General features: G+C 35.7%; 1 protein-coding gene across 4 annotated transcripts in view; it reads right to left on the reverse strand.

Annotated features, from left to right (window-relative positions):
• The window catches only part of LEPR (leptin receptor), an 82892-nt gene that overhangs the window by 5079 nt on the left and 62725 nt on the right, over window positions 1-15088 (reverse strand). For all 4 annotated transcript variants that reach the window (XM_032426980.1, XM_032426989.1, XM_032426973.1 and 1 more), the window contains 4 exons: window positions 14624-14806; window positions 13088-13183; window positions 11295-11400; window positions 10123-10198 (listed from right to left, as the gene is read on the reverse strand). In XM_032426980.1, coding sequence (XP_032282871.1) covers window positions 10123-10198; window positions 11295-11400; window positions 13088-13183; window positions 14624-14806 — 461 coding nt within the window. The remainder of the gene's footprint in view (window positions 1-10122; window positions 10199-11294; window positions 11401-13087; window positions 13184-14623; window positions 14807-15088) is intronic.

The raw sequence follows: 15088 nt of genomic DNA on the forward strand, positions 1-15088 counted from the left end.
AAATAAAACAAAATAAGAAAGCAAAATAAAAAATCACTCAAAAAGCAAAAGATAAAAGATTTCAAAAACATTTTCTGTCAGGCATGGCTTCCGGACTATTAATTCTTCTGTTAGACTAGAGTAATACATCTTTTTAGGAAAGAGTAAAATTTTGAACTGAGGTTGCCTCTTTTATTTTCATAAAGCATGCCTTAACAACACTCTAGGAACAGTCTTGGTGACCCCAGGCAAGGAAAAACTATAGAAGAATAACAGAATAAAGGAGAAAAAAAACAAAGAGCTGGAAAAGTAAAATGGAGGAAATGGAAGCAACAGAAGTATTGGAGAGCTTGGAAGAAGAAAGAGTAAAAGAGTAGAGCAGTAAAACAAAAATTTAAAAATTAAGAGAAAGAAGAGCTGAAATAGTGAAGAATACAATGACAGATCATTATCATGATTTTTCTAATCTAGAAAAAAAATCTGAGAAACCATCTGGTCCATGTGCCTCCCTTTTTTAAAACAAAGCAATTGGGGCTTAAGGTTACAGAGCTAATTAGAGCAGAGTGAGGACCCTGACTTAGTTCTTTAATTTTTTCCAGTCCAAAGATCTTTCTATAAAACAATGGAAGGATGAAAAATATCCTAAATGCAAACTTGCAGGAAAACATGTTCTTTGTTTTGCTTTTTCTACTTGCTGTGATAGATGTCAGCTGACTAATACATACTCTCTTCTGGTTCTTTATAACCCACGGGCATATCATAAATATTAAGAACATGAAGATAAACAAAACTGAAGTCCTATTTTAGGGGAGTGAGATACACACCTCTAAGCCCAATAATGTGCACTTCTACATAGAACTTTCAACTCAAAACTGCACCGGTTTTACCCACTTCTGCAAGACCATTCAAGCAATTTCAGGGGTGCTCTGCCTCAGATCTGTGAGACTGGTGTTCTGGGAACCTGCAGGTTGTTGAGCTGCTTTGGCAGACTGAGGAATCTTGGACAGTCTTTGAATCACAAGGCAAAAATCCATTTGGTTTTAGCTTTCACACCCCTAAGGTAGGTTAACTGGAGTATGCTCTTGTGAAAATGGACATCGATGTAGACAACAAAGAAGCGGGTTAGATCCCCCGCCATTCAAAAAAATTACAGATGATTTAGATTTAGAGGAAGAAAATAATAGATTAGGCAAAAATGCTAAAGAAAAAAGTAAAAAACCAAACTGGTGACAGTGTTTTAAGCACTGTGAAATTTGAATTAGAAGAAAAGCAAGTCTATTGTGTCACTACATTTTCCTGCAACAAGAATTCAGCCTTTGTTTAGATTCTGATTTCTATATTTATATTTATTTTATTTTTTGTTTTTTTAAGATTGTAATTTTTAAAGTATCAAGAGAAATGGTGTAGAGGGGTATTCCGGTTGAAGATGGCAGGTTGAACACGTTGCTCTCTCATCTTTGTAGAGACTCTATCAGAATGAAAGTACATAAATAACAAATATATACCCACAACACAGAAGATAATCTGAGAAAGCAAGAGGGAATAAGATTTTGAATTCATTTCTAAGACATGGAAAACAACTGGAAGAGTGTAGACCAAAGAGGATTAGCAAAAGAAGCTACAGACCAAAGTACCTCCAGAGTGGGCTGTGGTTGAAGAGAAAGCCTCTTTGCCCAGTTGAATACAGTAGACATGGCGAGTGAAGAAATGGCAGGTAAGAACACAGGAAGATAGGAGACCTGAGGCTGAAAACCAGAAACTATGCATGTGGAATGGGGCTCTTCCATTTCTCTGCTGTACACAGAAAATCCTTCATATTAGAACTACCTTCCACACCCAAATTGAGGTTTTGTTTTCAAAATCAACTAAGGACCTATCCAGGGAGTTACCAAGCAGCTATGGAGTATTAGCGCCTGTAAGTACATTTTTCCTCATCTAGCCAGAGCCCTATCTACCCAACCAAACAATAATTCCTGCCTATATGCACTGGGCTCCCAGTCAACTCATCTACTGTTTCATTCTAAAACATTCAAGGAAAACAAAGAATTACTAGATATTTGGGGAAAGTCGGAGATAAAAAAAGCAAAGCCAAGATAAACAAAAAGAAAACATGATCTTAGCAGAAAGAGAATTCAGAGAATAGGAAAAAAGGAGAATTTTTTAAACAAACAATGATCCTTTAATTGGTATTTCTAGTACGATTTAAGAAAATATTGCATGCATAAAACCAGAACAAAATACTCTAAAAAAACTTGCAAATTTACAAATATAATAGTAAATAAAAGTTCAAGAGAAGCATTAAAAGAATAGGATATGGCAAGTTCTCAAATGTAAAACAAAAAAAAACAAAAAAAGAACATAGAGATAAGACATACAGAAGATCCATGCCGAGGGTTCAAAATCTAACAAATACAGATTCTAGAAAGAGAGAACAAAAGAAACAGGAGGAGAGGAAATCAGCAAGGAAATAACATAATTTCTTGATATGACCAGAGTCATGGAATTGAAAGTGTCTTCAAATGGTGACCAAGTTAGGGGGTATAGCTCAGTGGTAGAGCATTTGACTGCAAATGGTGACCAAGTTAAATGTAAAAGAACATCCCTAGACCCATTAGTGAAATTTTAGAACATCAAAAATGGAGAGAATATTTTATGGATGCCTGGGTGGCTCAGGTGGTTAAGTGTCTTCCTTTGGCTCAGGTCACGATCCAGGGTCCTGGGATCGAGTCCCGCATTGGGCTCCCTGCTCAGCGGGGAGTCTGCTTCTCCCTCTCCCTCTATCCCTCCCCCCTGCTCCTGCTCTCTCTCGCAAATAAATAAAAAAATAAAAACTTTAAAAATAATGGTGAGAATATTTTAAATCAAGAAAATTGCAAGTAACCAGTGAGGAATAAAAATCAGAATGGCATCTGACTTCTTAGAAGCAATACTGGGTGCTAGATGATGAGGCAGGAATCGTTTCAAAGTTCAATTGGAAAGACTTGTCCAACCTAGAAATTGACACTCCACCAAACGATCAATCAATGAAGGCACAATAAGAAGAATTTCAGGCATGCAGAGACTCTGACCTGACACGTAACATTTCTTAGGAGATTATGTAAAGATGGAGTTTCTCAAGAAAGAGGAGGAAAAGGAATTTAGGAAGCAGCACTCACTAGAAACCGGTTAAGGAAAATCTGGAGTGATGGCTTGTAGAAATTTTAGAAAAGGCCCCATCCAGATTGAAGTTGGAGGGCCGAGGGTTTCCTGGGCAGAGCACACTGGGAAAAGGTATCCAGTGAAGAAGCTTATATAATTGCAGCACACAGAAATTCAAAAAAACTTCTAAAGAAGCAATTAGAAACTCTAGAAAAGCAACAACAACAACCCATAAGAACTAAATATGAAGCCAACTAAAACTTGGCACAATTGTGACCAACTGGTGAAGTATTTCTAATATCTTTAAAAAAGAGATTCTCCTGTGACATTAGAACTCCCAAAAGTGTCATCACATCTATTACTTGTTCTGCAAACAACAGTATTTACATACTCATAGCAGTGTAAATGCAGCTCACTGACTTTCTATTTTTTAAACGATTATAGCACAAAACATGCTATCAATCCTGACTTAAAGTGTAGAGTTATATTTACAGAGATTGCGAAGTGGAGGGAGAAATGGAGGGAAAGGTAAGAGTGCTAATGTCTTTATTTTATTTTTAAAAAAGGGGAGGGAAGGGAGCTCCAAGAAGTAGTCTCTATTCAATGGAAATAAATGGAATTTAAGAAGATTTTTCTGCGATTGCAGAGTAATTACTGAAAAAATTGATAAAAGTGACAAAACAGTATTGGTAGGAGTGTGGGGAAAGGAGAAGGGCAGGAAAAGTATGTGTATGAGTAAATCTTCATTATTGCCAGTAATCAATACATAATGACTACATTTCATAGTGGTAGAAGCATATTATTTTTAGAAATATAAAGGTGACCTGCCAGAAAAATTAAAAGCAAACCAGTTTAAAGTAATGGCATTTGGAGAGCAAGACTAAGGGTAGCTAGGCATAAAGGAGGACACTATATTTTGTAATAAATGTTCTTCCATACTATATCACCAGTAAACCATGCACACTGGTCATATGGTAATGCAAAACTTACTTTTTAAAATAATGGGACAGATATAGCCCCAGAGAACACAGAGACATATATGATCCTGCTTCCTGCGGCATTGTTTGTAATAAAGAAAAGCTTTTAAACGCTTAAATACCCATCAGTAGGGGAAGAGACATAATAATTGTGATATATTTACAGGATGGAACACCATGGGCCGGTCCACATGGGTACACTATGTTAACTGTATCCACATGGAGAGATCTCTAAAAACAATGCTGAGAACAAAAATAGCTCCTGAATGCTATGGAAGTCAGGTTCACATTCATTATAACCCAACGTGGTTTTGCTCAGTGGTCATAGTTGCGCACATGCCCGTGTAGGGAAGTATAAAAGACAAACTGGACAAATACACACTAACTTCTTGAAAGTGGGTAACCCTCAGAAGGGAAGGAGGCACTGAAACTACTGAGGGGAACAAGCAGGACTAACTTGATCTGTTATTTGTATTTAAAAAATATGAGGCAGGGGCGCCTGGGTGGCTCAGTCGTTAAGTGTCTGTCTTTGGCTCAGGTCATGATCCCAGGGTCCTGGGACTGAGCCCAGCATCAGGCTCCTTGTTCCGGGCTCCCTGCTCCTTGGGAAGCCTGCTTCTCCCTCTGATCCTCGCCCCTGCTTGTGTTGCTCTCGCTATCTCTCTGTCAAATAAATAAATAAAATCTTATAAAAATAAATAAATAATTAAAAAAATATGAGGCAAATATGCATTTAGATTCATTATAAACCAAAGGGAATGGGAATGACAGCTTAAAAAGTACAAGAGATTAACTTTAGGGACCATTTTAGAAATCAGGTTAGATGTCGAAGGAATTTTAACTATAGGTTACTTTCACAAATCAATGTTCAAAAATAATCTGAATTTAGGGCGCCTGGGTGGCTCAGTTGGTTAAGCGACTGCCTTCGGCTCAGGTCATGATCCTGGAGTCCCTGGATCGAGTCCCGCATCGGGCTCCCTGCTCAGCAGGGAGTCTGCTTCTCCCTCTGACCCTCCCCCCTCTCATGTGCTCTCTCTCATTCTCTCTCAAATAAATAAATAAAATCTTTAAAAAAAAAAAAATCTGAATTTGGAGAAGAAATTAAGGGAAATGCTTTATGTAAAAAATTATGATCTCCTTTAAAAATACTGTAAATGTCTTTAACAACAATGGGCTGTTACAATCCATTTGCTTTGCAATACGCTGTGGGTTGGTTTGTTTGTTGTTTCCTTTTGTTCTACAGTTGGATATATCACCCTTTGCTTATCCATTCATCATTTGATGGATATTTGGCTTGTTTCCACATCTTGGCTATTATGAACAATGCTGCTATGAACACTCATGTATAAATATCTGCATAAATACATGATTTCATTTCTATTGGATATATACCCAGCAGTGGAATTGTTGGGTCATATGGTAATACTATGTTTACTGAAAAACTGTAAAGACCATTTTCCCAAAGGGCTGCATCATTTTACATTCCCACTGGCAGGAGTTCTAATTTCTCCACGTTCTCACCAACACTTATTATCTGTCTTTTGATTAGCTATCCTTGCCAGAGCAAAGTGGTATCTTTTGTTTTGGGCTTGTATTTCCCTAACAGCTGATGATGTTGAGCATATATTCATTAGCGCTTATTGGCCACTTATATAGCTTCCTTGCAGAAATGCCTATTCAGATTTTTTACTCATTTGTTAAACTTTGTTAAAACATACATAACATAAAATTTAGCCTTTCAACTGTTTTTAAGTGTACAATTTAGTGGCATTAGTTACATTAAGCAGTACATTGTTAATATGGGACTGATGGCAAGAGTAGCAGTTTGAGTCCGATGGACCCGGGTTTAACCAAGGTTTTTATAAGGACAGGATAGATGATCAAGACAAGCCACTGAACCACTCTGAGACTCAGTGTGGTCATCAGAAAATAGAAGACTATGAGAGAATTAAAGAAAATAAATGAATATGAAGCAAAGAGTCAATAGTAAATTTGCCTTACCCTCTTTAGAAATACAGCATGAATTACACTATATTATTTTTCCCTAAAAAAGTATATTTTTAGTTATTTAGGAGATTAAAGTAGAAGATGAGATTTTTTTAAGTTATTACATTTTAGAAGGTTTGATTTTTATCATTAGTAAAAATCTTTGAAATTATATTCTTCACTTTTCAAATATTCCTATTATATTCCAAAAACTGATTTATTCCTAGACTATGTTATCTGTGTACCTGTTAAGCCCTAGAAATAAACTAAGTATCCTGAGGACTGGTTATGCTCAAATAATTATCTTGTAAGATTATAAAGTCAAATATTTGCAGAGGGAAAAAAAAATCAGTCTTAAAATAAGGATAATCACACCCACTGTAAGTATCTTAAAAATTCTTCACACTTCTTCAGTTTACCAGAACATGGAAAAATTGAGTGAGATTTCAGTCTCTTTGTGTATAATCTCTGTCAGATGATCTGCTGCGACATTGCGCTCATCTTCAGAGCGCATATGTGAGAGGGGAGCATAGAGTCTACAAACACTGACTCAACCTCTATCCATCAAGTGGTTCCTTTGTGCCAGCCATCTTCTGGAAAGGGGAAAGATCATTTGGTGCAGGTTCAAACTTCATTTGCTGAGGTGGGCCTGATCATTTCCCTGTCCTGGTAAACATTTAGAAACCATTTTCATGGTGGTGCAGAGGGAGATTTCAGAGCTTCACATGTTGAAGAGAGAGTATTTTAGCTTCTCTCAGAGAGACAGCAAGATGGTTATTCCCTGCATTCGTGTATACTCGTATAGTGAAGCTTTAAAATTTTTATTTACATAGATATTTAGTTTTGGTGACCAAAAAAACAATGCTCATATTAAAAGAAAGGGCTCCTCATATTTAAGAAAAATAATCTCCTCTTTATACTGTCTTTAATCTCCCTATTTTCAGTTTGTGAATGTGCTATGGTCCTTCCTACCTCCAGGCGTTGTGTTCGAAGTTGTCTTTGCCTGGGCTCTACCCCTCCACCACAAAACCTAGTTAATGACTACTCATCTTCCAGAGCTTAGCTCAGTTGTCACTTTCCTGTCTTCACTGCTCATCCCCATCCATCCCACGCACTAAGCTTGGCATGCTGGATCCTTTTCTTTCACAACATGTAGTTTATAATTGTTAGTAGATTATATATACCATATGTATATTGTTATTTCCATTATCGTTGATTAATGCTTATTTCCCCACTTAACTGTCCAGTCCAGGAGTTTCTATTTTTCTGATCAATACAACCTGAAGGTATAGCATAGTGACTAGCACAGGACAGGTATTTAATAAATAGCTGGGGCGCCTGGGTGGCTCAGTCGGTTAAGCAGCTGCCTTCAGCTCAGGTCATGATCCCAGGGTCCTGAGATTGAGTCCCACATCGGGCTCCCTGCTCAGCGGAGAGCCTGCTTCTCCCTCTCCCTCTGCCTGCCTCTCTGCCTGCTTGTGCTCTCTATCTCTCGGTCAAATAAATAAATAGAATCTTAAAAAAAAAAAAATAGCCGGTAAATGAATGAGTGAAAGAAATTAATGAATGAATTTTAAAATGAATAGACTATTTGGGAGATGGTAAAGAAGACAAGTTCTTTCTATTTTGCTTTCCACTCAGCCACTCCTCTATAACCTTACTGTCTTAATTCCCAGATAGTAAGGAAAATCTCTTAAAAATTTGTTTCCCGAGATCCTAGCAACATCCTGGACTTACGTGTAAATACTACGTGCTTATTTAATGAGTAAATGAATGAATGAAAGAATGAATGAATGAAAGGCAAATAAATATATATGGCTGAAATATCACTGTAGCTACAATAAATGTTGCTGTGTGAATTCATAATGGAAGAGAGAGGGGAAGAATAAATATTTTACTAATTGAAAAAAATCATGAGCTCTGTTTAATGAAAGGAGACTCCACGGCTTATAGCACCTAAGGGCATAGTTGAGAGGTGTATGGTGTGGGGCTGGTTGGGCTCAAAACAAAGTGAAGTTTCTATAAAGAGAATGATCATCTTGGGCTGCCTGGTCTGAAGATAAGACCGTGTCATTTCTGCTGAAAGGTTACAATTTAATCGTTTGCACTCCTGTATCTACATATATATTTGCTTATTTGTTCATTGAAAAACTAGAGAGCAGTGTTTTTCTCACTGCAAACCATAGGCCAGTAGTAAGTGAAATCAATGTAGTGGGTCGCAACCATTATTTTTTAAAGGAAAATAGAATTTTGAAAATAGAGAGTGCTATATATACTGAAATCCTTTCAGTTTTGCATATCTGCATCTATGCATGTACTAGGCTGCAAGGTAAAATGTATTTCTTACTGTGGGTCATGGTCAAATAAAAAAAAAATTGAAAGCCACTGTTATGGAGAAGAATGACTAATGGAATAGGCTCCACAGTCAGACAAATTGGCAAGCCAAGCCTGGTTCTAAAACAAGATACCTAACCACTATAAGCCTAGTTTTTTTCTTCTTTAAAATAAAAATAATGATACTTATCTCACAGTGTCATTGAAAGAATAATAATTTAAAACACCTAAATATGTAAAATAATGATAATTAATAGTTAATTGAGACTTTACTACGTTACAAGTACCATCTTCTTTAATCCCCAAAACAAACCTTATGAGGTAAGTGCCAGTAAACCTCATTTCACAGGAAAGGAAGCTGAGATACTGAGGACTGAAGCAGAAATCTTAATGCATATAAGAGTATGTGTCTCAGTGATTTGCACATAGAGGAATGGACACTATTATGAATTACTGGCATTACTTTAATGAATCCCTACTTTAATACTTCCCATGTAGCAGGAGTTCAACAAATATTTGTGAGGGGTAAAACATACCTCAGGAACTCAGAGCACTCTTCACAATAAATTAAAAGTAAAATGCTCTGGGAACTTAGAGGGGTAGAAATTCTTCTGAACTACTTTTGTTAAAGGAAGGTTTGGGGAAAAGGGCCTACAGTGAGGTCTTCACTGATGTGGTGGGGTCTGTAGAGGTAAAGGGAACAGTGAAGGCATGATCAAGGCCCAGGGACAGAAGAAAGAGAATACATAGGTTGGTAACAGATTGTAGAGAGAAGTCATTGAGTACGAGCTTAAAGGGACTGTACTTTATCTTACAGCTAAAAGGAAACCACTGAAGACTTTTAACAGTGACTAATGATAAAGATGCAAGCGTTGAGACTGCTTAATAACCTCCATATGATTACTGTTTAAACATTGTGTAGATATTTTGACATGAAAACTGAATTCTATCTTCTCAATTTTATGGGTGGAAACCCAACCTTGCTTCAGGGGAAATTATAAGAATTAATAAAACATTAGGTAATCTCTAGAGTTTTCTGAGAAATTCTATTATAAGATGTATGTACAAATTATTTTATTATAGCTGATCAATTTATAAAGTACTTTAGCTTGAAAAAAACTATGTGCTTAAATGTAAGTTTTATTAGAACAATTGCATTTTTTGGGTTGCAGAGTTTGAGGACAGGATTATTTATATAGGTTTTAATTGATTTAAATAATTATGGAAATAATTACAGGGATTAAAAATATTGATTCCAGCCTTTACCTAAAGAAATCAATTTATACCAAAAAAGTATATCCAAATATCTGTTCTCCAACAGATTTAACCCTTAATATTCTAATATTTATTTTATTATATACGGTGACACAGAAGATATATAAATACATACATATATTTAATTTCAATATAAATATATACATATATATTTAATTTTAATATAAATATATACATATATATTTAATTTTCATATGATGAACTACCTACAGAATTTTGTTTCATCCTGATTTCAAATCCCTGCATCCTGCTATTCTTGAAAATATGTAATAGATTAAACAGAATTCATATTTAAATGAATTGAATAAAATAAGATTTAAACCTTATCCTTAAAATATTTTAAACCTTAAAAATGTTTATATGCTATATACGGCATACAGCATCTAAAGTGCAATCTTACATATTTTGGGTTAAAAAAAATTGAAAAAGGGACCTTCTGAAAATTAAGTCCTTGTGCCCAGGAACAGTTCTTGGGGTTTGGAACATCCTCCCAAAACAGCTTTTTCATTCTACAAAGGAGAAACAAAAAACATTCATATTGAAAATGTTCACAGTTAATGAATACACAAACTAGAAATTAATCTACCAGATCAGCTATTTCTCAGTAGAATCTGATTCATTTTCACATGCTATTCCATGAAGATTTCCACCAATGTTTTATTTAGACTAAAGTTAATATTCATTATAATAATAAAATAACCAACACTTATTGAATGCTCTGTGCCAGGCACTATGCTAAACACTTTGAGTGGATTTTTCTTGGAGAAACAATATATTAAAAGTGGCCACCAGAGCATCTGGGTGGCTTAGTTAGTTAAGCATCCAACTCCTGATTTCAGCTCAGCTCACGATCTCAGGGTCATGAAATTGAGTTAAGATTCTCTCCCTCTCCCTCTGCCCCTCCCTCTCTTCCTCTCTCTCTCTCTCTCACACACAAAGAAAAAAAGGTGGCCATCAGTTGAGTTTCAGAAACAATTCCACTTGATATGGCCCCATCAGCTCACTTGACTGAAAGATATATTCAGAGTCTAAAATCTCCCATCCCTCTTTTTTGCTATAAGACAAAAGTTTCTGTAGAGATTTGATATGTGTGAAATAATTTCATAGGTCTGGGCCTCTCAGCACACGGTGATATGGCACCCTAGAACCACAAGAACTTCAAGGCCATTTGCCAAACCAGACAGACTGGAGAGCCACACAGTGCTGATTTTTAAAAACTGGAGTGCTTCCTAATCATAAATGAACTAACCACTCCAGGTAAATCTTCACCACTAAAAAGTCCTCAACCCAAATTGTACATCTCTAAAAGCCATTTTTGCTATCTCTGAGAACACACTGCCTAGGATTTCCTGTTATAAGCTTGTTATTTCCTGAATGTATTTACATATAAAACATGAATTTCGTCCATGATGTTTGTGTTGTACTAGCAAAACAGAATGTGGTTTCCTGAAAACAGGCCTTTTCTTTTTAGGCCATCTTAATTGTATACTGAATATACATAAACATATTTAGGAGACTTTAATGTTTCTGATTTGGGTTTTAAATCAAGGTTTAAATACGCTCAAGAGCTTTGGCCATAAAGATTTGTAACACCAAGTACAATACCTTTGGTGTGATATTAACAATGTTCCAAGCAGTAAGATTGAAGAGGAAATAATTATTGGCACAATTACATAGAACCCTGCATCATTCTGGTGTTTTTCAATGTCATCTGAAAAAAAAAAATACAATTCACATGATTCAGAAGCTTGAGGAAATAATAATATCTTTCTGTATCAAAAATTACAGCAGACTTTTTTCTGATTTCATCATAAATCTATATTACCTTTAAAGATATAAAAATAAAAAAGAAGATAAAAGTATAGCTATGATCACATTAATGAAGTGTTATTTTGTGCAGAATTATGCTTACTGTAAGTTGGCAAAACATTTTTTCAAAATTATTTTTTGCCAATTCCATGTGATCACTTCAGGTTATATGAGAAAGTGCCAATTAAAGTTGTTCCAATGACTCTCTGCCTCAGTATCGCTTCTGGATAGCCAACCTTCAACATCTGCCGATCTCTACCTTGTTCACTCCACACACATTGACCTTGCTTTTCTTGAGCCACCAAGCACGCTCATTCTTCAGAACCTTGGCACTTGCTATCCCTTTGTCTAAAATGCTCTTCTCTTTTGTACTTGCATGGCTTGAACTAAAAAAACCAATTCTGACCATCCTAACTAAAGCACCACATTTTAACTCTATCCTTTTACCTTACATTTATTTTGCTTCATGGCACTTATTTTTTATTATTATTAAATTAGTCCTTTTATTAATTATTACCAATTGCCACTCTTATGTTATTTTTTATTGATTTGGGGAGTTTTTTTGAGTGCAAGTAATTTTTTTAAGTTTTTATTTAAATTCTAGTTAGTTAACATATAGTGTAATATTGGTTTAAGGAGTAGAATTTAGTGATTCATCACTTACATACAACACCCAGGGCTCATCACAACAAGCATGGCACTTGTTTCTATCTGCCATTATATTATACATGATTTGTTCACTCTCACTACCATTAGAGCATAGGGATTAAGCTCCATAAGGACAGAGACTGGTCTTTACTGTTCAATCCCCAGTTCTTGTGTCCAGTCTGTATGTGTCAAATAATAAATGAATGAATTTTTATAATTATTTTCATTCTAAAACCAGGCAAAATATTTCTTTCTTGAAACTTCATTATTAGGTTGCTTGGACTTGAAGACAATTTGAGCCATAATAGCAAAATCAAAATGTTGATACTCCAAGTACAGTAAGATGAATTAGAAATTTAAGAGGCATAATGAATTTATTTCTGTAACTACTTCTCCAGTTTTATTTTTAGAGGAAAAATGTTTCCTTTAAAAGACTGATTAAAATTTAAAGGCTTGGGCACCTGGGTGGCTCAGTCGGTTAAGGGTCTGCCTTTGGCTCAGGTCATGATCCCGGGGTCCTGGGATCGAGCCCCACATGGGGCTCCCTGCTCAGCGGGGAGCCTGCTTCTCCCTCTCCCTCTGCCTGCCGCTCCCCCTGCTTGTGTTCTGTCTCCCTCTCTCTCTGTCAAATAAATAAAATAAAAATCTTTAAAAAATTTAAGGCTCGTAAGTATGTACCTCCAAAACATATTATTTGGAGGTAGATGCATTTATATGAATTGTACAGAAAATTAGTATTTTTCTATTTAGTCTTTCTGATGATGTATTTTATTGTATTGCTGCATATTCTCCTTTATTTCATTTCCATTAACTTTTTATCCAATTTGAGAATGAAAATGTTAATTTCCAATACCAGAATACCATGCTTGATTATTCTCCTTACTACCACACCAAGGGACCATGTAGCCTCCCTGACACATCTATGTAAGGAAAAGTCTTACCTTGAGTGAAACTATTAATTATCTTTGGTTTCCCCACTCCTTCCATAAATACTGGGTAAAGACTGAATTGATACTTCTCAATGGGGATAAAATGATCTGAAGAGAAAAATATATTAAAGGTCATTCTTACTGAATTCATATTAACAAGTGAAACCTATATAAAAAATTTAGGTGACTCTCCTATTTTTCTGAACATAGAAATAAGTTGTTATTTATGGATCAAAACTGATGATTAAGGGAGTTTCAAAAACCACCTAAGCATTCTAAATTCTTCTAGTAACGACAATAATTTTCAAATAATTTTTGAAAATATTACCCAGAGACATGAGATTGCAATTTTCAAGGGTATGTTCCAATGATAGCCAGTTTGTTCAAGCTCACAGTGTATGAACTTCCACTTTCCCTTTCCCTTTCCAGGACAATATACCCTACCTCCTCTCCCATATCCCCAACGCCAGCAATAGTCCCCTTTCACGGGCATTTAGCTTGCTTATTTTCCCCATTCAAGGCAGCTGTGAGACTAAAGTCTTATGACATGCAAAGAAATGGGGGTGGGGACCAGGGGTCCTCTTGGCTTATCCGGGGATCCCCCTGTCAGGGGGACAACCATCTGTATCGCAAGGTTCAAAATGAATCTATCAGTGACATATCATTTTTACAAATGTTAATAACATATAGATATTCCACAAGGGATAAATCTTGTTGAAGCCTAGATTATATATTTCCATGGCTTAAAGAAAAGCACAGAGAATAATCATCTGGACAATAGTGGTAATGAATTGAATTTAGTTCTCTATCAATCATTTCTACTTGCCCTGATGCTAAATTCTAGGGCCTCTGGAATGAAATAGAAGCACAAGTCTCTGGAGTAATATTGTATAATAGGGTCATGGCAATCGTTAGCTTCCCTACTAAAACCTTACTCAGACTTCAGATACTGCATTGTGTGGGATTACTTTGTACTTTAATCACCTCCTGGGGCAACTGGTCTACTTTGGGGAGTTATGCTGCCTACATCACTTAGTCCTACATTTGTAGACCTTCAGCCTGGCATTCCCACTCACTGCTAGTAGCATTATAAGTTGGTACATAGATTTGGGAAAACAATTTGGTGGTAGATATCAAAGGCCATTAAAAAGCAGTCTAGAGAAAAAAAAAAAGTAAAGCTGCTGGCAGCAACAAAAATGTTCTCAAATAAATAAATGGTTTAAGTAGACTATGGAATAAAATGCTATATGATCATTAAAAATCATGGTTAAAAGGACTGGGGAGAAAATAGAAATGTGTTTGTGATATATCAAAGGAACAAATCAGAAGAAAAGTGATAGATGATACGATTATGACTGTGTAAAATATTTAGAAAGGATCGAATGAAACAGAATTGAATGTTTATGACAAAGTGATAGAATTATATGTGGTAAGATGGTAGTATCATCTACATTTTTGAAGTTTTCATTAACTGGCTATCTTATTTAAATTAATAATCACTCTAATGCTAATCCATAAGAGAAACTTATTAAAGCACAGCAAACTTACCGTGGATATAATACTTCTTAACAGATGGAGGGATCCTAAGCCATTTAATTTCACTGTCTTCATTAAGAATTTTCCACTCAGTAACAAAATACATCAGATAGTAGTCACTGGGTGATAGAGTCCAGGAGAGAAGCACACAACTGTTGTTTAAAGGATAAGCACTGAGTGACTGCACGGTATTTACTGAGGGGAAAAAAAGGAAATTTGTTTTTAAATTCAAAATTAATTTTAAAAAAATCTCCTAATACATTTGAGGCACATATAACCTACTGGAGGAAGGGAAAAGGAAGAGAAGGCTGACATTTATATAGATAAATATAATACAATTATTTTTGTACCACAGAGTCATATATGCAGAAAGATGTGGGAACATATGCCATTGAGGAGAAACCAAAATGGGGTTTTGGGATAGAGTCAAAAAAGTTGCTCTCCACTGGAGTACTGCACAAGCCTATTCATCATCCT

Source organism: Phoca vitulina, unplaced genomic scaffold (genome assembly GCF_004348235.1).
Source record: "Phoca vitulina isolate PV1807 unplaced genomic scaffold, GSC_HSeal_1.0 scaffold2, whole genome shotgun sequence".
Taxonomy (NCBI): Eukaryota; Metazoa; Chordata; class Mammalia; order Carnivora; family Phocidae; genus Phoca; species Phoca vitulina.